Source organism: Chenopodium album, chromosome 1 (assembly GCF_948465745.1).
Source record: "Chenopodium album chromosome 1, dcCheAlbu1.1, whole genome shotgun sequence".
NCBI classification, from domain to species: domain Eukaryota; kingdom Viridiplantae; phylum Streptophyta; class Magnoliopsida; order Caryophyllales; family Amaranthaceae; genus Chenopodium; species Chenopodium album.
The window spans coordinates 79873011-79897854 of NC_137834.1; the positions used below are offsets into that span (position 1 = coordinate 79873011).

Here is a 24844-nt window from a genome sequence, read left to right on the forward strand (position 1 = left end):
TATTCCTAAATGGTTATTTAACGCCTGGAAGCTTTCATTTAGGAAAAAAAAAAAAAAAAAAAAAGTAAATTGTAACGGAATTGTGCTCACTTATCGTCACCGTTCACTGAGCCAAGCTATTCCCCGGTGACATACACATACTACGCCGCTTCTCTATATCAACGGTAGTTTTCTCTCTCTCTTCTCCATTATACTCTTTTGTATTTCTTGATAAATTTAGCATCTTTAGTTTTTTTTTTTTTTTTGATCATCTTGACTGAGATTAGAAACTACTGTTACATTTTTTGAATTTCCTCTCCTCTTTTCTTGCAATTGGGTTTTTGAAATTGTTATACATTGAATTTTTTGTGCAATTACTTAAATTTGACATGGGTTTTGTTTGTAAAGTAAAGTTATATATGTTTTTTTTTTTCCTTTTTTTTTCCTACTCTTGTTGTCTCCTTGATTTTCTATATGTATATGATATTATGATGAGTTATTGATGATGGGTTTTAGCTATTAGTCAGAATTATGTAATGAGGGAATGTAACTAATATGTAATTTATTGCTACGAATTTCCTTGAATTGGATAATAAATATAGTGGCTTTCTTATCTTACTAGATTCCAAACCACATTTGAGCATTGTTGTTTGTCTGGATTTTGTGTTTACAAGGCGAATCGTTTGTGTAAATGAAGATGATTATCTCAGCCTTTTCTTTGTTTGCTCATGATTTTTGTTTGAGGCTGAACTTTAGACTTTGCATTATTGTTGTTTGAAGATCTGGTTTGGTACAAAAATTCAGATTTTAACTCTATGAATTTAGTACTTCATATAGCACTGGTACTCCTTAAAGCTACTGCTATTTTTGGACCCGTGTGATGAAAAGTGAGTTTAATGACGTGTTTTGGTTTCCCAAAGATCATTGGTGAGTTGAGATAATAGTCTTTGTAATTTGATGGTGTTTATATCTTTTTTTTGAAATTGATAGATGGACAATCTTGTTCAATTATTGGACTTACTAACCCAAGAAGCACGACATTATTCACTTGTGAGAGACAAAGGCTCATACTTGAAGATAGATATTTGTCCATAACACAAGCTATATATGATGATGCTCTTGATTGTTAATACATGCACAATCAAGCCTATTTTTCGATTCAATAGAAGCCTAAAGAGATCAATAGGGTCCAAAATAATGAGAGATGGAAAAAGCAGGTCCGATTTCGCCTATTCCCAATCTTATATGGAATGGAACGACGCGGGGATCCATATGGAAACATAGTATCTATTTAGATACGCTCGAATGACCCCTTCTCATAATGAGCATGTATATAACCCTATTCTGGTCCGGTATGGAATGAACTTATATAATGTATACTATCTCCAATCCTTTAAGTTGTTAGGGGCTACTGTAACAACAGGAACCAGGGAGTATTTTAGCAGCTGGGGCATGTTTCAGAAAAAATGGAAGTAATGGTATTAGGAAAGAGATTGCTGTAAGTGGAGTTTGTGTAAGAAGAAATAGGATAGATATTGTTGTAAGTTGGGTGTGTACAAAAAAAAAAAACATTGCCGTGAATGGGCAAGAGAGGAGGTCTATCTGTGGACCGGATTGGAATTGAAAGTTTAACCAACTTAATAGAACAATAATAGACTGGTATAACACCCCCCCCCCCCCCCCCTTCCCTTTTTTTCTCCCCCTGAAGCAAGTTATTATATGAAATTTGAAGAGGGGAGCCCTGGCTAACTCATTGATTCTCCAATCTTCAATATGTGCTATTTATTTGAAGTTTCATACTTTCATTCAGTGTTTGATATATGAAGTACTATAGTGGACTGACTCTTCAGCGGCTCTTGTCTAATCAAAAGGCTGAAGCTGCCATAGTCTCTATTAAATTTCTTTTGTATGTTCCAAGACATTTAACGTTCTTCTCTTTAATTTTCTTTTGTGGCTAACTGTCAATTACATTGCTCTAGGGATCCATATGTTCGCTGTTTATTATCATTATTATTATTTTTTTCTGAACTGATTGATGAATTTTACAGTTTGAAGAATAATTTGAGGGAATAAGTTTGGCCTATCAAAAGGCACCATGAACTTTATCTATCTTCTTTCATGCTTCCAAAAATTAGAAGCATTCTTTGTTTTGGTGAGATTTTTTTATTACACATTTATCTATCATGTAATAACAGTGGCTTGAATGTCGAGTGCCTTTAACTACTGATGTGCAATGTTTTAGGTGTGCTGTTTAGGTAGAAAGGGAGGTTTCCAGAAGATTTTGGACGGGAGATTGCCTGACTGTTGCTTCTTTACTTGTCCAGAAGTTAAATTGACAATGGCTGCACATTTTCAATCATTGGAATGGTATTTACTTACTCTGTTCTTGCTGCTTTTTTTTTTTTTTTCTCTAAATCATCATATATCATTATGTGATGCCTCTATACCTAACCAATCGTTTATTATAGTTAATTGTTAATTCGGGTGCTAAGGTCCACTCTCAATCTATAGGGAAACCCTGTGATAGGTTTACACCAGTTAGGTAGCCACCATCTTACAAGCCAAAATATAGATGGCATGGTTTATAATGCATGCCATTATTGCCACACTGTCTAGTACGAATGATAATTTTCTGTTAGGGAGAGGATGGGATTGTACTATCCGTGTTTTTATTCTAACCATTTGGAATGTACATTTTTTTTATAGCTCATAGCAAGATTTACCCCAATTCATTCTATTTGCTTTTTATAACATCTTCCTTATAGTAGTTTATGTATAGCAAGACTTGCTGTCTTGCCCATATTCATTCTAACAGTTACCTGAGTATTGTGTCGACGTGTCATCATTTCGGCATGACATGTTCTGACACAGAGTAAACAAGAGAATTACTTTTCCTTACGTGGTGAACAGAATGACAAAGATAATACAATCAGAAATTCAATATTTGTGGATAATTATTTCCTGTCAAGTGTCAAACTGATAAAATGGGAGAATCTATACAAAAATACAATTTAGACTATAGACAGAAACCCTATCTGAGAAATTCTCCAATGATAACTGTCTGAAATGTTAGCCTTCTAGGTGGAACAGATTTAAATTTTATCTTATTCTCTACCCTCTTCATTATTCATTTCCTTTTTAATTTGAGCATGGAAAACAGTTTATAACTCCACTTTAGGACTCGAAAGTAAGTGATCCAATGAAGCTTTTGTGTCTAAATAATAAAAATATAATACTTTCTCCGTTCTTCTTTTATTGCACCATAGGAGTTTAGCGCAAGATTTTTGGTAGTGGAAAAAAGGATGAGAGAGAAATGTAAAAATACAAGATTGTCCATGTGATGGTATACATAAACTAAAAAATTAAGTGTGAAAAAGTAAGGGTATATTTGGTATTTGTAGTGTGAACACAAATATTTCTTTTCCTAAAATAGAAATGGTGCAATATTTGTGATATTTTCTAAAAAGGTAAGTGGTGCAATATTAAAAAAACGGAGGAAGTATATCGATATTCATCTAATTCATTTACTTTAGTGATTACTCCCTTCGTTCCACAATGATGTTTTTGTTTGGAATCTTTGATTTAAAAAAAAAAAAAGAATCTTCTAAATTTCTCATTATCTATAAGAACAAATATAGTCACGTGGGATCTAGTTTGATTCGTCTTGGTGAGTAGATTATTAATATCTAACTTTTATAATTTTTGCTAGTGTGAGATTAAAGTATTTACGGTAAAAAATGGATAAAAATTTGCATCGATTTACGAAACAGGAACATCATTCTGAAACGGAGGGAGTATTTATTTAGCTTTTTTTTTTGGGTGGGGAATGCTTAAGGCACATGTATCTTGGAAAATCTTTTAAAAAGGAAATGAGATTATTTCCTCATGAAGGTATGATTATTTTCCAAATGTGATTATTTTGTATAATTTTATTATGTGGACACGATTTCATTAAAACATCTCTTATAATGTCTATTGATTAGCCTATAAATTTTCATCTCTCTCTAGCATAGTTCTTGACACAAATTAGCCTCTAAACTTTCATCCTTCTCTGGCATAATTATCGACACAAATTAGCCTATAAACTTTCATCTCTGTCAAGCGTACTTCTTATTGAAGAATAACCTTTTTAACATTCATCTCTCTCGGGCGTACTTGACGCAGTTTTTGGTGGTGGTAGTACTGACAAATACGTCACTTGGTATATCTCTGTCATGATATAATTCCCTTACTTTTGTTGAATCTTTTTTCTTAACGTATTTGATTGCGGATTCTTGTATGATTTGTTATTTATGTATGTGTTGGTGCATTTTTTTTATTAACACCTAATAAAATGTAAAATAATGATACTCAGAAAGTCATATATATTTTTTTCTTCTTCTGATAGTACCTGTTTTTAGTCTATAATCTTTCTTTCACTAGTTAAAATGTTCAAAATAATCTTTTTTCTGTGTTATAGTTTTGAATTGGGGTTTGGTCTGATTTAAACATTTTGTTACATGAACACAAAGGTTGCGAATCTGACTAATAGTCTAATATTGTCCTTTTTTTTTTTTTTTTTTAAAGATTTCCCCTTTTTTCTTTGTGACTTGGATTCTGATTATTTAATTTGCTGAATGTATTTTTTTTTCTCTGGTTATGATTATGAGATACGAACATGTGAGTTATTTTGGACTCGGATCTTATACTAAAGAAATATTTTTTGTAATAATCTACCTTGTTATGCTTCTTATTTGCAAATACTGTAGGCATACGTAATGTGTATCACAGATATGAATGTTCGGATTTCTAAGTTAGATTTTGCTTCTTTTTTACATCTGGTTATGTTTTGGGTTTTCATTTGTCGTGTTAGTCTCTTAAGTAATTAAGCAATCACTATTGACCATCAACAGATGCTCTTCTTTTACAATTTAGACTTCCAGGCTGAGCTCTTCAAATAGGGTTAAAATATGATATTAGCTCTAATTAAGTTTTCCTCGAGATCTAGATTGCTGTTAAGGAGAATTTCTGTCCCATTTCTTCTGGGTGCAGGAATGTGGAGCCAGGGGTTTAGGAGTAGCCGAGTAGGAAGGTCAAAGGGAATATTTGTGGTCAAAAGAACACTCATGGGTTTATTTTGTGGGGACATGAGTGTCACTGCATGCGTCAAGGCCCAAAAGCAAAGGAAAGTAGTTTGGAACTTGACACCTCTGTGTCAATTGGTGCCAAGTGCCATGCTTCTCTATGCTACTTGTACACCGAGTAGTCGAGTACCATGTGGGCTGTTCTTAGGGGCCATGCAGGTTGCGTCTTTGATCTCACTTCCTTGTCAGTCAGGGTTTCTCCCATTAAGTGTGCTAACCAACCTAGTAGTCGTTACCTCTTACAGTCTTACCTGATTAAAGTCTGGTAGATCTAAGCTTTATAGGATGTTATTCCGATTCTAGTTTGAGAGAAGAGGAGAAATTCATAGACCATTGATAATCACTCTTGAGAGATAATAAAAGTTCTGTGAGCTTTGTAATCACCAGCTACTCATCATCAAAGTCCTAGTGTAACATTGTTGTAATTTTCTCCTTGTTCTTGGTTTCTATGTAAATCTGTTGCCTCTTTTGTTATTTCTATGTTATTATTGCTTGTTAGTTTGCATAATCAGTGTAGCACTGACATCCTGGTCCTGGTAACCTTCCTCTTTAGATTGACAGAAGTCATATTAAAGCTCTCTGGTCCCAAAGGTTCTGCATCATTGAATATCTCGGAATGAATTCAATAGGTTCCTAAAGATTGTCCTTTCCCTTTTTTGTTTACTTGGAAACTATTTTTTAACAGCTTACTCTGAGTATTTCTTTGTGATCAAACTATTTCCTTTTCTATGATTAACCTTCTCATTTAGAGTTTACTAAAATTCAATTTGTTGCATTGATTCATCTTTTCGGTTTACTTATTCATTACCCTTTGATTATTGGAACAGTATTATGATTATATATTGCTGACTAATATAGAAGATTGACATTTTTTTTGTTGCCTGAATTAATGAATACAGTGAGCAAGAACATGGAAGACGTGAGTTATCAATCAGGTTTAGGGGAGCAGAATATGTCTGAGGTGACTGTGGATAGGATAAGTACTCTTCCGTGGAATGTCCTAGACATAATTCTTGGGAAATTGTCACTAAAGGATGCTATTAGAACTAGTGTTTTGGCTACGGATTGGCGATACAAATGGCTTTCCTTATCCAAATTTTCCCTTGATTCTAGTTATATTGCTGGTATGTTTAGTTTTAAAATTCTTCAATGGGATGCTGTTTCGAATATCATCAACAGATATTTGCTTCACCATCGCTTTCACCATGATGGTGAAATTAGGACATTTGTCTTGAGAACATACTGTAGTGCACATTATCCTGAGTTATATCAGTGGATACAATATCTTTCCAAACTAGATGTCGAGATTCTGTCACTTGAAGAGGTTGGCTATCAAATCTTTGTGGTGCCTTCGTATCTTTTTCTGTTCGAGAAGCTACAGAGTTTGAATCTCCAAATGTGTTCCATAAAGATTCCATCTTCTTTTAGAAGATTTAGCTTTCTTCGTGAACTCTCTTTCACAAATGTTTCAATTAGTGATGATGATCTTCACCACTTGATTCTTGCCTGCCCTCTCCTCGAGAAATTAGCTTTGTTCCGTATAAATGAGTTAAAGCATTTGAACATCGATTCTCCAAGACTGTTTGAGTTACAAATAGACTTGGGAATGGAGGATATTGTTATTGGCAATCCAACACGTTTGGATTCAGTTCATATAATTGAGTATTCTGTGCCTCATATTATTTATTACAACTGGCGGAGTGTTATTAGTTGCTTTTCTAGTATGGTTGTCCTGCGAAAATTGGAGTTATGTGGAGCTTTTATCGAGGTAATTTCATGTTGATGTATTGAATTTTTTTGCACTTACTGAATTTTGTTGATGTATAAAAGGTGTTCACTTTTTATAGTATGTGTAGTGTAAGTGACTAGCTGTCTTTTCTCTCTCTACTCTAACAGATCATTTCTAAGCTCTTGGCTGCTGATTACGCATTTAATTATTATTTTTTTCTTAGATATTGGCTGCTGATTGTGCATTTGAAAATTTCCCATGGAGGAACAATACTCTATCGCGTCTATACCTTACCTGTCTAAACTGTAAGATTCTTGGAACGTTCAGGGTTTGTCTATCTCTGCTAAGATCCTGCCCAAACATTAAAAAGTTAAAATTTTTAGTAAGTAACTTTCCTTTTCACTTTCCATCCTTTTACTAGTGTCTTTGGAGGTATATCTGGTGTAACTTTTTATCTTCAATGCTACAGTTTGGTCCAGCCGAAGGTCCGGGGCTGATCACAAAATTCTTGAAGGAAAATGAAGGACGAGTCTCCTTTCCTGCACTTGATTCTATTGTAGTTATGTGTCCTACTTCTGCTGGCATGGGATGTAATGTGAACTTCATTGAATTTCTTTGCGCTCACTCCCCAAACCTCAGGTCTTTAAGGATTCTAGGATGGCCTGTGATGAAAAAGGCCCAGATTCCCAAATTGCTCAAGCGGTTCAAGAAAGTTTGTCCTAGTGCACAGATTCTCTTTTCATGTGCCCGATTCTAGTGCAGTGACATTTCCTTCTGACTGTGGTGTATTGTACAATTGTGAACTTCATTGTGCACTCACTCCCCATCCTCTGGTCTTTAAGCATTAAAGGAGCCTTTCGGGAAGTCTGTTCTCGCACTTTATTTCTATTCACCTGTGATAGGGATTTGCCCTTTATGGGACCTCCATCTTATCAGTATCAAAAAGGAGATTAGTTCATGTTTATGAGCTGTTTCTTTTGTTGCTGCTTGGTAGTAAGAAAAAGTTTTATTTTCAATAACTTCCTTTTGGGTGAACTTTTATTAGTTATTTCTTTTTGTATTTTTAGTGAAAACGAGACTGAATTAAGTGTTTTATATTTCAGTAATTTAATTATTTGTGATTTCTTCTCATATATTCATTTTTTTTTCCCATTTTATGGTTGTTGGCAAGGGTCTGAGTTTTTGAGTGGAGAGTATTCCTAATTCTTTTTTGTTCTACTCACTAGCTTTTTCATAGTCTCGTAGTTAATATTAATGAAAATTATGAAAAGTTGATAGTATAACCTAAGCCATTGAGATAAATCATATGTATTTTTATTTTTTTTTACAAAACTCTCAAACATGGTCAAAATTCTGTTATTTGTCTGACTGCCTCACAGGTGACTTAATTTTTTTTAAGGAGTATCTTTTGTTCTTCAAAAGACATGATTCCCCCCCCCCCCCTTTTCTTTTTTTTTTAAAAAAAATAAATTTATCTGATGAATTGCTGTGAATTTGTTTCATTAGTGAAAATTCATTTTGATTGGAAAAAAAAATAATAATTTGTTGAATACAGTCAGATGGATCAGACAATCCTTACAGCTACAATAAATTGTTAAATTGTCTTTCCAATGCGATGTAGAGTAAAGATGTTTCACTTGATAAAATAACGTAAAACTTCTACAAATCTCACAAAATACGTTGAGTTGTGAGCCTTTCATTTTTTATTTGCATCACTTTCCTTTTAAATAACAATTTTTTCTTTCTCTTTTATCACATGAGCCCTTGTTTTTTCTCTCTACCTCTCTTTACTCTAAAAATTGCTTAGGAGTTTGTGAAAACTAAAGTGATGCAACTAAAAAACGGAGAAAGTAACAAATAACAACACAGGACATTAGTGTTGCCATGGAAAGGTGGGGTGCTGTTCTGGTGTTGTACTTGTGTTCACCTTCACTTATTGTCACCACTCACCGAGGCAAGCTATTCTCCGGTTACATACTACGCCAGTTTTCAATTTAAACGGTAGCATTTCTGTCTCTGTTCTTCATTATAATTATTTATATACTTGATATAATCAGCAACTTTAGGTTATTTTTGTTTATCCCCACTGAAATTAGAAATCACTGTTGTAATTATTCTATGATTGTATTCCCTTTTATTGCAATTGGGTTTTTAAATTATTATAGATTTAATTTTTTGTATTATTACTTAACTTTGACATGGGTTTTGTTTGTAGATTAGAGTTTTTTTGTTTGTTTTTTTTTTTCTCTCTTTTCTTTTCTTCTTGTTTTTTTGAATCTCTATTTATATATGATGAATAATTATTTCAGCTAGTAATAAGAATTGTGTAATGAGTGTGATTAGAATGTGATTATTGCTACTGTACTAATTTCATTGAATTGGAGAATAAATGTAGTGGCTTTTCTTATCTTACTAGATTCTAGACCACATTTGAGATTTCGAGCATTATTGTTTGTTTGGATTTTATGCGATTCTTTGGTGTAAATGAGGAATGATTAAATAAGCCTTTTCTTTAATTTGTTTGCTCATGTTATTGTTTGAGGCAGAACTTAGACTTTGCATTATTGTACTTGCGAATAGATATCATAACATAAGCTATATATGATGATGGTCTTGATTGCGAATACTGGAATACATGCTAGTATTTTTCTTATAATGTACACTGCCTCCAATCTTAAAGTTGTTAGGGGTAACTGTAACAACCAAAACCGAGGAATGTAGGAGAGATAGTGTAGCAAGTGGGGCTTGTAATTTAAATCAGTGTTTGATATATACTACAGAAAACTGATACTTAAGTGGCTCTTCTCTAATAAAGGGACTGAAGCGGCTATAATTTCTATTAATTATCTTTTGATTTGACTTTGTTCTCTTTAATTTCCTTTTGTTGCTAATTGTCAATTGTGTTGTCCTAAGAATCCATATGTTTGTTGTTTATTTTTGTACCAAATAATGCTGTAGCTGATTATTGAATTTTACAGTTTTGAAGAATTATTTACAGGGATAAATTTGGCATTTCAAAGGCACCATGAGTTTTTTCTATCTTCTTTTAAGCTTCCAAAAATTAGAAGCATTCTTTGTGCTGGTAAGTTTTTCTTATTACACATTTATTATGTAATAATATTGGCTTGACTGTCCAATGCCTCTAACTATTGATGTGCAATATTTTAGGTTTGCTGTTTTAGGTAGAAGTGGACGTTTCCAGGAGATTTTGGACGGAAGATTGCCTGACTGTTGCTTCTTTGCTTGTTCAGAAGTTAAATTGACGATAATGGTACATTTTCAATCACTGGAATGGTATTTACTTACCCTGTTCTTGCTGCTTTTTTGTTATTATTATTATTATTATTATTATTATTTTTTTATGATCATACACGATCTAGTCTTAATCTACTAGTAACCCTGTGATAGATTTACACCAGTCAGGTAGCCACCATGGCATTATTCCTATCAACTAAAACAAAATGTTAATAAAAACTTGATATTTCAAGTTTATACACTTAAATAAATCTAACGACTTAGTTATTAACATTTTGTTTTATATAATATGGTAATAAAAAGATGGTCAAAGTTAAAGTCAAATGTGTTGATTATTTAGAAACAAAAGGAGCAAGTATCTTAAGTTGTGTTGTAGTAAAAATAAAAATAAATATTTTTTTTTTTTGATATTATGAAAGTATATTTCTAGGCGAATCTAATAAAATCGTACATGACTATTAAATTTAAGGGGAGTCCTGACTTGGATACTAATTGGTGTTGTCGAATAGTGGAATGCATGCCAGTGAATTAAGTCAGCATATGATAAAATTAAGAATGATTGTATGAGTAAAAAAATATGTAAAAAAAAAGGTAATATTATGAAACTTTATAATAATTCCTATTTAGACATATTATGTTAAATGCTAATATTTAAATTTATTTTTTAAATACGTTATTAATAAACTATGGTCAAAGTTAATACTTACCTCCGTTTTTTATTTTTATTTTTATTTTTTACACGTATTTTTTTTTAGGAAGTTTATATTTAGTTGACATGTTTCCTTTTAGATAAGTTTTATGCTTTTATCATTCTCTCTCCTCTCTTTAATATGTGTGCCTAAATTGAACCATCAACTAAATAGAAACGGAGGAAGTATATGAATTGTGAAGAAGTCCAACGTGACATTGTTCTAGGACAGAGGGAATATTTTTTACACTCTTCATTCTTCATTTCCCTCCCAATAGAGTGTGAAGTACAGTTTATAGCTCCAGTTTAGAACTCAAAAGTGAGTGGTCCAATAAAGCATTTGTGTCAAATACAAACAAGATTATATACCGTTTTTCATCTAATTATTTTACTTTGGTGATTACATTATTGGGCAGAATGCTTAATGGCATGTGTTATCCTAGAAAATCTTTTGAAAAGGAAATGAGATGATATTTTCCTTCATATGAAGATGCTACTCTGATTATTTCCCAAGTTTGGTTATTTTATTATGATATTATTATGTGGGCACAGTCTCATGAAAACATCTCTAATCATTAGTCTACAAATTTTCATCTCTCTAGCATACTTTTTGACACAAATTAGCCTGTAAACTTTCATCCTTCTCTGGCATAACTATTAAATTAGCTTATAATTTTTCATCTCTCTTTAGCATACTTCTTAATGAAGATTTACCTGTAAACATTCATCCCTCTCGGGCATAGGCATACTTGACGCTGGTGGTGATAGTATTAACAAAGATTGTTACTTGGTACTCTTTCATGATATAATTTTCTTTCTCTTGTTGAATTTACATATTTACTGTGGATTCTTGTATGATTTGTTATATATGTATGTGTTGATGCATTTTTATTTTCCACCACCTAATAACACGTATAAATGATGCTTAAGAAGTCATCGATTTTTATTATTATTATTTTTTAAAAAATTTATATAATGCCTGTTTTTAACTAGTTAAAATATTTCCCTTTGTTTGTTTTTTTGTTGTTTTTGGTGGTGTTGTTATTGTTGTTGTTGTTGGTGGTGGTGTTAGTGTGTGTGTTATAGTTTTGAATTGGTATTTGGCCTGAATATAACAATTTGTTACAGCAACACAAAGGTTGGTATCAGACTAATACTGTCCTATTTTCAAAGCTTCCTCCTTTTTGAGTATTTCCCTGTGACTTGAATTCTGATTATTAAATTTGCTGAATCTATTTTTATTTCTCTGGTTATGATTATGAGATATGAACACTTGAAGTTATTTTGACCTCAGATCTTATTCTGAACAAAGGTTCTTTGTAATAATCTACCGCGTTATGCTTCTTATTTGCAAATGTGTAGGTGTATGTAATGTGTATTACAGATATGCATGTTCTGATTTCTAAGTTAGATTTTGCGTCTTTTTTACATATGGATTCTATAATTTTGTGAAAGATAGGATAAGTGCTGTGTTTTCTTGCACCATGTTAATCTCTTTAGTATTTAGACGATTACTGTTGACTGTCAACAGCTGCTCTTGTTTTACAAATTAAAATTCCAGTATGAGCTCTTCAAATAGGGTTAAATATGATATTAGCTTTAAATAAGTATTAAAAATACTCCTCAAGATCTAGATTGCTGTTAAGGAGAATATAGGTGCCATTTCTGTTGGCTCCTGGACTATGGAGCCAGTGGTTCAGGATCTAGGAAGGTCAAAGGGAATGTTTGTGGCCAAAAGATGGCTCATGGGTGTATTTTGTGGGGAACATGAGTCACATGGCACTGTCATGCGTCAAGGCCAGAAAGCAAAGAAAAGTATGGAGCTTGACACCTCAGTGCTAAATGGTGGCATGTATTCCCATGCTGCTTGTCCGCCGAGTCCCATGTGGGCTGCTCTGAGGATGCAGGTTGCGTCTTTATGATCTCATTTCCTTGTCAGCTAGGGTTTCTCCCATTAAGTGTGCTAACCAATCTAGCAGCCATTACTTGATTATAGTCCTGTAGACCTAGGCTTTATATGATGTTATTTCTGATTCTAGTTTAAGTGAGAGAAGAGGAGAAAGTCATAGACCATTGATAATCACTCTTGAGAGATTTAAAAGTTCTGTGAGCTATGTAATCACCATCTACTCATCATCAATGTCCTAGTGCACATTGTAGTGATTTTCTCCTGGTTCTTGGTTTCCATGTAAATATGTTGGCCTTTGTGTTTATTACTATGTTATAATTACTTCTTGGTTTGCATAACCTGTGCAGCTCTGTCATCCTGGTAACTTGCCTCTTTAAATTGACACAAGTCATATTAGAGTTTAATAGGTTCCTAAAAATTGTCCTTTTACTTTCTGCATCATTAATGTAAATAAATCTCGGAATGAATTTAATAGGTTCCTAAAAATTGTCTTTTACTTTTTTTTTTTTTTTTTTTATCTAAATAGGAACTACTGTGTAACATCATAATCGCCTTTATGATCAGACTTTTTTCTTTTCTATGCTTCACCTTCACATTTAGAGTCTTTACAAAAAATCATTCTGTAGTATTGAATCATCTTTTCAGTTTAGTAATTCATTTTCCTGTGATTATAGAAAGAGAATTATGATTATATATTGCTGACTAATATAGAAGATTGACTAATTTTTGTTGCCTGAATTAATGAATACAGTGAGCAAGAACATGGAAGACACGAATCATCTATTGGGTTTAGGGGAACAGAATATGTCTGAGGAGAATGTGGATAGGATAAGTAGTCTTCCGTGGGAAGTCCTAGACATTATTCTTGGGAAATTGTCACTAAAGGATGCTGCCAGAACATGTGTTCTGGCTAGTGAATGGCGATACAAATGGCTTTCCTTATCCAAATTTGTCCTTGATGCTGATTATCTTCCTACTGTGTTTAGTATGACATATCTTCGATGGGATAAGGTTGCGAATATTGTCAACAGATATTTGCTTAACCACGATGGTGCAATTAAGACATTTGTCTTGAAAACAAACTGTCGTGCACATTATCCTGATTTATATCAGTGGATACTATATCTTTCTAGACAAGATGTTGAGATAATGTCACTTGAAGAGCGTGACTATAATATGTTTGTGGTACCTTCATATCTTTTTTTGTTTGACAAGCTTCAGAGTTTGAACCTGCAAATGTGTGCATTAAAGATTCCATCTTCTTTTAGAAGATTTAGCTTTCTTCATGAACTCTCTCTCAGAAACGTTTCAATTAGTGATGATGATCTGCACCACTTAATTCTTGCTTGCCCTCTCCTGGAGAAATTGGTGGTGTTGGAAATAAGTGTGTCAATGCATTTGAAAATTTATTCTCCAAGACTGTTGGAGTTACAAATAGATATAGGAATGGAGGACATTGTTATTGGAGATCCTGCACATTTGGATTCAGTTTGTATATTGGATAATCCTGTACGTCGAGGTATGAATTACAACTGGCGGAGTGTTATTCGTTGCTTTTCTAGACTGGTTGTCCTGCAAAATTTGGTTTTATGTGGAGCTTTTATCGAGGTACTTCTATGTTTGTTCTCTTATTGAATTGTTTTGAAGTATAAAAGGTGTTCACTTTTTATAGTATGTGTTGGTTCTTTAGCTGTCTTTTCTCTCTACTTTAACGGATCCTTTATTAGCTCTTGGCTGCTGATTATTTTTATTTTTTTCCCGCTAGATCTTGGCTGCTGATAGTGCATTTGAAAATTTCCCGTTGAGGAACAATACTCTATCGTTTTTGTCCCTTTCTGATGTAAACTGTGAGAACATTGGAGTGTTCAGGGTTTGTCTTTCTCTGCTAAGATCCTGCCCAAACATCAAAAAGTTCGAATTTGTCGTAAGTCACTTTCCTTTTCAATTTCCATCCTATTACAGTACTAGTTTCTTTTAATAGTATATCTGATGTAACTTTTCATCTTCTATGCTCCAGATTGATGAAGCCAAAGGTCTAAGGCAAATCACGCAATTCTTAAAGCAAAATAAAGGAGTAGTCTCCTTTCCTGCACTGGATTCTATTGCAGTGACATGTCCGTATGAAACTGGCATGGGATGTACTGTGAACTTCATTGAATTTCTTTGCGCTCACTCCCCAAACCTCAGGTCTTTAAGCATTGCCGGATGGCCTGATATGAAAAAGAGCCAGGTTTCCAGGATGCTCAAGCGGTTCAAGAATGTTTGTCCTCGTGCTGAAGTAATATATACTTGCAAGTAATTGTGGTCATTATATGATGTAAAGGGTGATTCTCCTTTCATGTGCCTAATTCAATTGCAGTGAGATTTCCTTCTGAATCTGGCGTGGGATGTACTGTGAACTTCGTTGTGCGCTCACTCCCCAACCTCAGATCTTTAAGCATTTGAATGAGCCTTTCAGGAAAGTCTGTTCTCGTGCTTTAGATCTCCATCGTATCAGTGTCAGAAAGGAAATCAGCTCATGTTTATGAGCTGTTGCTTTTGCTGCTATTTGGTAGTAAGAAAAACTCTTTGTTCCAATAATTTCATGAGTGTTTGGTGAACTTCATTTAGTTATTATTTCTTTAGTCATCTCTTTTTGGATTTTTTTATTTTTAGTAAAAACAAGACTTAAGAAAGTGTGTTTAATTTTAGTAATTTCAGTATTTCTTGATTTCTATAGCCATTTCTTTTCAATTTTAGTTATTTCAGTATTTCTTGATTTCTATAGCTATTTCTTTCAATTTTAGGGCTGCTGGCAAGCGTCCGAGTTCTTGGGTGGAGAGTATTCCTAATTCTTTTTTTGTTCTACTCTTGCTTTTTCTTCGTTTATATGAAGTTAATTTATGAATAGTTGGTAATTTTAATAAAGCACGTTGAAATAAATTGAGCAAGGATTTAACGAAATACGGAGTAATGTATTTTCTTTTATAGAAATTATAAAATATGGTTAAAATTTCTTAGTCTGTCTCCTATGAGATCGTCACATGGATTGTATTAGTGAATGCGGATGTCATTTTACTATTTAAGTTTCCCAGTTGTTGCAGCTCAGCTCATTCATTGTAGAATACAACTCAAAATTCCCCTAAATTTCATCTAGCAATGTAGAGTATTCTTTGCTTTCTATATAATGAGAAAATCAAATTATCTTACAGATTTTTATTTGGTCCAGCAAAAGATCGCTTTTATAATAATGTTTGGACATGACCAATTTTTAAGATAGTGCTTCGTATATGGTATTTTCATGTAAGTGTTGCAATTAGAAAAATGGCCATTGGTAAGAATCTGTAAACCATGTCACATTTCTCAATCTTTTCTGTCTCTCAAAACATGTCGTGAAACTAACCTCTTAAAATTCATGAAATGAAATATTGAAGGAAATTAGGATTCAATTCTTTCGAATACCAACATGAGATAACGACCTATACATTTTGATGCACCAAGCCACTGATGACTGATCATGTTAGCTCTTTCTTATGTCTTTCTATATGTGAGTTCCATGTTCTGCTCAACTTTTCTTGAACATATAATGAAATCCAATCTTTAGCTGTAGGACTGTGAATTTTGATGAGCCATCCTCTGCGTCACTTTTCTGTCTTGTGATGACAATGCTCTGGAGCGTCGTGGCTTCATCTTTGCTCTATCAACAACTATCATCCAGCCATTAATAATCTACAATGTATCAGAAAGAGTGAGGATATAATTTGTGATGCTTGAAATATTAAAAAGATGAAAATATAATTTCAACACATCCATGATGTTGCCCTTGAGCTTACTTTGCCATTCATTTCTTGGAGGGCTGTTGTAGCAACCACTTCAGTGGTGTACTCAACAAATGCATACCCTTTTGACCTTTTCGAGATCTTATCCATGATTACCTTAACTGTACAGAATGTTTGCAGGCATTTAGGAGTTAGCACAGCAGCTCAACATAGAAATTATAGATAAATAAAAGAAATTGTAAGAAAGCTGTCTAATTATATAAAAGACCAACCTACCTTCTACGAGTTCACCAAAGGGTTCAAAGGCCTCACGTAATGTCTTTTCAGATGTGTAGAAAGACAAACCTGCAAGGGAAAGATAAAAACCTAATACAGTTGATATATGATAACAAGCGCTTTGAGCTAGGTATATCAATGCAGACAGTATAAACATCATTTCTTGAACCAGACAAATACAAGATACTTTCTGGTTAAGGTAAGAAGGCGTAAGGTTTCTTTCAGAATGGTAGTTAGAGCATAGTTAAGTTTTGAGCACCCCTTGCCAAACCATCTTCACCTTAACTTTTTCAAAACTACTCTTTGTAGTCATATTAGTCCAACCTCGCATAATTAAGGATATGACATAGTTTTATGTAGTTAAGGTGACAAATTTTTCTTAATATCCAATAATAACATAGCATATGATGTAAATATTGATTCCAGACAGAGGGAGAGAGAGAAAGGGAAAAGGAAAGAATTATCATCAAATTAGACCTCTTTATGCTCCACCTGCAAAATAAAACCTACCTCCAAATGCTTGATTTAATATAACGGGAAAGGAAAAAAGAGATAAAGCACAAACATTTTGAACATTAGAGCTAAACTCAGTAAGTTCACTACATCAGAGATGAAGCTACATCACTCTTAGCCTCCAAGACTCTGTATATATTAGTATACCACAATTTTTTATTTTTTATTTTTTATTTTTTATTTTTTATTTTTTTTTAAAGCTGAGTAACGAAATAGTCTTTTAGAGGAATCTCTACGCAAATATGTTGACTCAAGTCTGTAACCAACTATAAGCAGACTAACATTGAAAATTGACAGAATCTTCCTACTGTTTCTGGGCCTTGGCTTATGCTTTTACAGATGAAAGTTTTGGCGCATACAACACATGAAGAGGGTTTAACACTTTAACCAATAAATTAGAAATTTGGAGATATACTTTGAAGTTAAAGGACTTCAAATACAGCCAAACAGAAGAATTTGTAATGTGTATTCAAAGAAAGTAGGGATTTTTCTCTAGCTTCCAATTTAAGATAAAGATAGATCATAGATGCTGGATCTCAGATTCTCAAATACCGCATCCATTAAGAATTGCTATTAACAAGGTACTCAACAGTTTTCTACAATTATATATACACTTAAAAGGGCAAATCCTGTTAAATATATACCATGTGGATGACTCTATGTAGCAAATAGTAGTGGCTAGCTAAGTAAACTCAAGTCTAGACTCACAAGCCGAATGGTAATGGAGATGGGGATGAAACTTTAGATGATCAATAATACTTAAAGTGATGGGAGTTAGACTGACAAAACAATATTATAAGGTGAGTGTAACTACTCTCATTGATGTGAGATAGAGAAATTAGGAGAAAGCACCTCAGCTATAATATGTTTATATCTGAAGTTCTTTCATTCTGCTAGATGGCTGGTTCCCTAATTTAAGATGTGGCTTACTGCCAGCAGAAAATAAGGAAGAATATACAACTCTTAAGGATCTGTAACATAACATGTATTTTCACTATTGTTCTTATGTAACTTGTATTTTCCCAAAGCTTAAAGGATTCCTAATTGGCAAAACTACAGCTTGGCATCATATTATCAAACTGTCAGTGATGTATTTTCAATCAACAAATTGACAGTTTAACTTCTGCGTGATTGCAAATGAATAACTTTTTATCCTATAACCTTTCTCCAAATCCCAGCATAATTGGATTTGGACAAACATGATTCTGTTATTTAATCGGCAGGTGTTTGTTGAGCATATTTCAAGGTGCGTTAAGCTCCTGATTATCCTTTCTTAATATAATAGTGTGATATGTAAAAGTAACACCGTTGTCAATCTAAGAGTCAATGGAAAAGCAATAACTCCGAGGAATAACCGGTCCAACAGCCAAGCAAACATCAGTATGCAGTACCAAAGATCATAAATATTGCATTTACAAATAAGAAAGGAAAATAACTACCTGTTATGAAAAGCTTGGTTTTGCTCATCTCTGTTTCTTTTGTAGAATCAGAAGCATTGGATGCCAATCGGTCACCTGCAATCCATGTCTTCACAGTCATCCAGCTAGAGGGAAGATTTATATTCTTATAAACAATGACTAGGCTAGGTTGCAGAAAGTGGCTATATACCAAACTTTGAAGAGCACATATAAGAATGAAGACACCACATACTCCGATACTCGTATATATCACATGTAAATTTTTTTACTTTGACAGTAACACAAATTCACTGATAGAAAAGATGAATTGTTTGTGATTTAATCAACTGGATATTCAAAATGAGAACACGGATGAAGAGAACACTGTATGTCTGTATCCATACTGTTATGAGCACAGATTAGGAGATACCATATACTGCTATTTGCATTGTTAGTAATTTTAAAAGCATTTTATTATACTGCAAGTGGATAAGTGAATATAGTGGTCAGCCCAGGTCAGTGCAAATGGAAAAGGATTATCAGACATAAGTAACATACCAGCGCTATTATTTACAAATTCACATTTTTTCAAATGGACGTGTCTCTTCAGTAAACATATATTCTGACTTTTGTTTTGAATACTTATGTTCTGAATTCAATAAACAGTGTTTTTCCATTCTCCATGACATACTTTCTTCAGGCATCAAAAACTATGCCTCTGAGAAGCCCTAAATGGTTTTCCACTTTCTTAATACCCATTTACTTCTACTAATTAATCCGTAACAATTATCTCAAACCATCTATGTCACAGATTTGCTCTTTATAGACTATATAGTCTACAGAAAGAGCTGTGTGCCAATGAACATATAATCCATGCTGTCAACTGACAAGCAAAACAAATTTACACCCACAACGTACATAATACATCCATCTAGCTAATCTAGTAGCCTATAAATTTTAAATAAATAGGAACAATTTGAATTATCAGTGCATTGTGAAACAATTATTTATATTCTCCGCTTAGAGAACAAATGAAAATGTGGAAATTTGCTGAGTACAGTAAATAGTAGATTACCTCCAATACACTGCTGACTGCTCATAACAAATTATGAAAAAAATGATTGCTATAAAAATGAGACCTCTTAAAACAGGAAATCTATTGAATTGGTAGATAACGAAAATGAAATTTGGTTCATAATTTGTACTCCGTACCAAACAATACATAGCTGGAAAGCAATCAAATAAAGATAATTGACAAACCTCCATAGTCTTTATTTTCGGACTCAAAATGCTCATCTGGCCGAACAGAAATAACTCCAGCCACAGCTGCACCAAAAAAAGGGGTCTACTGTAAGGAACCCAATGCCAAATGATGAATCAATGGCCAAAGACCAGAAATTTTACATACTAGCTAGCTCTTGTGCAGACTCATCATCGAGTTTACAGCAAAACCCAAAATTAGACTGCCATGATACATGATATAGACACATTTGCGCATCCTTCTCGCTGTCATTGAACAAATTGGTTACTCAACTAACCATTTCAAAAACTCACAAAGAAGCATGTGAATTCAACAGGCCAACACTTACTTTCCCAAGACTCTGGTTAGTATGTTTACATAAGAATCAACTGCCTGTGCCTTGGATAAGACTCTACTAGACGGTTTTTCGACACGTACAAGCCAGTTTTTCGAACCCTTGGGGAACAACAATGAGGTCTGATTGTGTAAATTCGACACAGAAACATCTCGAAAATTTCGAGCACTATAATCCTTCTTAACAGAATTTATATCAGGGTCAGGAATAACAGATAGCACTCCAGGCAAACCTTTACAATACATTGCAAATATAAAAATAGAAGCTGTAAAATCCCATTAAAGATTACAACTTTATAGCAATCACTACTATAACAAACAAAATTAAAGGGTATCAAAGAAAATTGAACGCTTACCAGCAATAAAACGAGAAGTTTCTTCATCTACAATACAGCAAAAACCAAAATTTGTATCACAGGAAGCATCATATATGCAACTTTGTGCATCCCTCTCACTGTAAAATTCACCAACCCCTAATCATTAAGCATTAAATAAATAAACATCAATAACATAAACATTAATAGTACCAATTGAGCGCGTGATTTTGTCATGAATTCCGAAACTAATATTAGGAAATGCATTTAAAACCAGAAAACCTACCTTCCTAGAGCTTTTTCCAAAATACTGACATAATAGTTGATGATTTCAGCTTTTGATTGAAACCCATTTGGAGGTTTATCCATTTTTACCATCCAATGAACATTTTCACTAGAATTTGGGACAGTTGAATTTAAGGGTGGTGGTGTTGATGTTGAAGCAGCAGTTGTAATTCTTGAAAATGGTAACTTGGGAAATGAAAAATTAGGAAGAAGTAACAGAGAATTATTGAATAAATCATTGGAATTTTGTTGGGTAAATGATAATGAAACTTGAAAGGAGTTTTCTTTTTTGAGTTTGAATGAATTTGAAGAGATGAAAGAATGCAAAGGGTATGAGATTTTTGAGGATGAAAATGGTGATTTTTGATGGTAATGGAGTTTTTGAGGTGAGAATGAAATGCTGCTTAAATTGATGGTTGTAAGGAGTGAATGAAGAGGTACCATGGCTCTCTTTAATAATCTGGGCAGTAGCCTGTTTAGCTCTTCATTGATAAATGATAATTGAACCTTTATCTCTTTTAAATAAGTGTATAACCAATGCTTACCAAGTTACCGGCAAAGGTAGGACTCGGAGGAGATCTGGGCATGTTCAGCGCTAGCTTTTGAGTAGCTTTGGTCAAATCACTACTTAACAAAAAATGTAAGTGTTTGGCAAAGTAATGGTTCAAGTAGCTTTTAGTGATAGAGGTAGCTTTTATGAAAAGTTAAGATTATTAGTTTTTCAAGTTAGAGATAGATTTTGATGTACTTGTTGAAAATTTAATGTATAGTTTTAAAAATAAAATATTGATTCTTATATGTACTAACTACTCAACCACTACTTTATCAAACACTCATATCTAAATTATCTATTTTCATAGCTAACAGCTTGTTGGCAGCTAACAGCTATTTACACAACTAACCTCAACATTCACAGCTAACAACTACCTACACAGTACACAGCTATATTTTGCCGAACAAGAGGTGTAAGCGTTTAGCCTCGTAGGCTACTCTCTTCATTCCAGAATAATCAAAAATATGTACGTTGTTTTCATTTTTTATATACTTCATGCATGGTAAATTTTTCTTTTATTTTGTACCTCAAAAATTTTACATTGTTCCATGCATTTTAAAGCATATTTTATGATTTATTCGTTATGAAAAATATAGTCATGTGAGATCCAGTTTGATTCATCTCGAAATCTACCTTTTAAATATCAACTTTTTATAATTTTTACAAAACTATAATCAAATGTATTAATAACCAAAGTATTGCATTGACAAGCATGAAATCACTCATGAAGTCATGATGCGATAAAAAAAGAGTGTATATATTAACTATGACGGTAGTGTTTCATAATATAAATTTTTTATATATATATAATTTTCATATATTTTTAATTATGAAAATAAGGTTAACCTAATGTATGAACACGTGTACAAAATATGACCGTGTCAGTTATTCTAGAACAGAGATAATATGTTACAGCGAAAGTCGATAAATCACTCATTAAGATTTTGCTCATAATTTATTTATTTGTAACAAATTTTCTCACTTTATTTCTTTCTATAAATTAGGTTAAATTTTGCAATGTTAGAGAAATGTACTTATTTTAATGTATCTTTCCTAAAAGAAGGACATTAGATAACCAAAAAATAATTTTGACATATTGCACAATGTTCAAAGCTCTTTTCACATGTAGGTGTGCCAAAATCGTTTCCCGCACAAACTTATGCAAGAGGTGATTAGAACATATCGTATTGGAAAAACATATTTAGGAATACTATAACATTTTGTGTAGCATATTATAGGCCTTGTATGGTAAATAACTTTTAGTTAGCTTTTTAATTGGTTTTTGGCTTTTTCTTTTGGTCAAACAGCCAAAATACATGTTTGGCAGAGGTAATCAACCTCAATCCGGCCTGCTAGTCTGACCTGATTCGGCCCGAAAATAGGGCGGTTTTGGACGAGTCTAAAAACACATTTTTAGTTTAAAGCCCGAACCCGGCCTGAAACAAGCCCGAAAAGCACGCTACTTTTTTCGGGTTTGGGCACGAGGTATCATGTTGAGGCCTAGCCCGACCCGTTTTTTGATCTTAATGAAAAGCCGACTTTTTCGCCAAAAACAAAAAGTTAGTCTTACTAGCTTTTTGGTTTTGGTTTTGGCTTTTCATTAAACAAATTTCTTCTTTATCCTTAATTAGTACTCCTTTCTTCCTTTTATTAGAGTTTCATTTCTCATTTTTCATGGGAATTAAGGTTTTTGTAGATTCCTTAAACCATGTATTGAAGTATCAAAGTACATTAAATGCATTTGAATAACAAGTGAAAGAAAAAAAAAAGAAAAATAGAGCTTAATAAATGCCAAAAAGAAGAAAAAGTACCTAGAAAGAACAAGAAGAATGAGGAAAGAGAACATATTTTGGTGGATTAATAAATGTCAAAAATATTTGGCACAAAAAAATCAGTAAAAATTGAGGATAATTTGGGGAACAAATTAAGAGAATAAGGTTAAAATTGGCAAAAAAAAAAAAAAAAAACCACTTACTCCCTCCATCCTCAAAAGTTCGACCATTTTGGCCTAATTTTAGTCTCAAAATGATAGACTCATTCGCATTAAAATACCAACTAATTTACTACAATATTTGTGCAAATTAGCTTCCCCATATTAAATTTTATTTTTCTCATGTACTTTTAATACTCTCTCTCTCTGTGCTTTTTTTACAAACCCAATGTAAATTTATTTTTCCAATATACTTTTACTTCTTTTATTTAACTTTCTTAATACCCGCGAAATCAACCCAAAAAGGTCGTTCTTTCTGGGACGGAGGGAGTACTAAAAAGGAAAAGATTCTAACACTGGTAATTTTAATATGACAAAAAAGAAATAGTGGACTCTAATAAAAGAATGGAGAGAGTAATAATTATTGTATAATAATTATTAATTACTCCCTCCGTCCCAAAAAGAACGACCCATTTGGGTTGATTACGCGGGTGTTAAGGAAGTTAAGTAAAAAGAAGTAAAAGTATATTGGAAAAATAAATTTACATGAGGTTTGTAAAAAAATAGAGAGAGAAAGTAATAAAATAACATGGAAAATCAAATTTTTATATGGGGAAGCTAATTTTGCACAAATATTGTAGCAAATTGGTGGGCGTTTTAATGCAAATGGGTCATTCTTTTTGGGACAAAGTTTTGGCCAAATGGGTCGTTCTTTTTGGGACGGAGGGAGTATTAATTATCATATACTCCGTAATAATTAATAAGCAATAATTAGTAATTACGGAGTAGTAATTAATAATCAATTAATACTGTAATAAATAGTTAATAATAAATAATTTGTAATTAAAAGTTAGTAATTAATAATTAGTAATTAATATTTAGTAATTATAATAAGTAATTAATAATTAGTAGTTAATAATTAATAATGAATAATTAGTAATTAATCATTACTCACTTCTTTTGTCCTCAAAACTTCGACCCTTTTAGGTTGATTTTGTGGTTATTAAGAAACTTAAATAAAAAGAAATAAAAACATATTGAAAGATAAATTTACATGGGGCTTATAAAATAAGTAGAGAGACAAAGTATTAAAAATACATGAAAAAACAAAATTTTCTATGTGAAAGCTAATTTTGCACAAATATTGTTGTAAATTGGTTAGTATTTTAATGCAAATGGGTTGATCATTTTGGGACTAAAATTAGGTCACAAGGGTCCAAGTTTGGGGACGGAGGGAGTAAGTATTAGTACTTATTAATTAATAGTTAGTAATTACGGAGTAGTAATTATTAGTACTTAATAGTTAACAGTTACTCCGTAGTAATTAACAATCAGTAATTAGTAATATAAAGTAAGTAATAGTTAGTATTTGCATTAGTAATTAATAATTAAAAATTAGTAACTAGTACGGAGTAATTAATAATTAATAATGAATGAATAAGATGTCCTTTAAGGTCATTTTGCATAGTTACATCCAACAATTGTTTTAACCAAAAATATATACATTCAACAAATGGTCAAACAGCCAATACTATAACCAG

At 32.8% G+C, this 24844-nt stretch overlaps 3 protein-coding genes across 4 annotated transcripts; 2 read left to right on the plus strand and 1 right to left on the minus strand.

Moving 5' to 3' along the window:
- The first annotated feature begins 34 nt into the window (after positions 1 to 34).
- Positions 35 to 7964, plus strand: LOC145609297 (F-box/FBD/LRR-repeat protein At1g13570-like). Of its 2 annotated transcripts, XM_081664839.1 has the most exons (6): positions 35 to 164; positions 2028 to 2131; positions 2222 to 2346; positions 6002 to 6870; positions 7055 to 7213; positions 7301 to 7964. In XM_081664839.1, exons 4-6 carry the CDS (start codon positions 6013 to 6015, stop codon positions 7586 to 7588), a joined length of 1305 nt encoding a protein of 434 aa, XP_081520965.1. In that variant the 5' UTR covers positions 35 to 164; positions 2028 to 2131; positions 2222 to 2346; positions 6002 to 6012; the 3' UTR covers positions 7589 to 7964. The 2 variants fall into 2 exon arrangements, with proteins under 2 accessions (XP_081520965.1, XP_081521024.1); XM_081664898.1 differs by lacking the exon at positions 2028 to 2131 and having other exon boundaries at positions 60 to 164.
- Positions 7965 to 10008: 2044 nt separating this feature from the next.
- Positions 10009 to 15573, plus strand: LOC145609472 (F-box/FBD/LRR-repeat protein At1g13570-like). Its single transcript, XM_081664975.1, has 4 exons — positions 10009 to 10125; positions 13435 to 14291; positions 14449 to 14607; positions 14701 to 15573. Exons 2-4 carry the CDS (start codon positions 13446 to 13448, stop codon positions 14980 to 14982), a joined length of 1287 nt encoding a protein of 428 aa, XP_081521101.1. The 5' UTR covers positions 10009 to 10125; positions 13435 to 13445; the 3' UTR covers positions 14983 to 15573.
- A 420-nt stretch (positions 15574 to 15993) lies between these two features.
- LOC145558267 (organelle RRM domain-containing protein 1, chloroplastic-like) lies at positions 15994 to 21321 on the minus strand. Its single transcript, XM_081619458.1, has 9 exons — positions 20822 to 21321; positions 20578 to 20675; positions 20217 to 20454; positions 20036 to 20133; positions 19888 to 19953; positions 18670 to 18744; positions 16718 to 16786; positions 16496 to 16602; positions 15994 to 16391 (listed from the first exon to the last, which is right to left on the minus strand). Exons 1-9 carry the CDS (start codon positions 21262 to 21264, stop codon positions 16263 to 16265), a joined length of 1323 nt encoding a protein of 440 aa, XP_081475584.1. The 5' UTR covers positions 21265 to 21321; the 3' UTR covers positions 15994 to 16262.
- Between the last annotated feature and the right edge of the window lie 3523 nt (positions 21322 to 24844).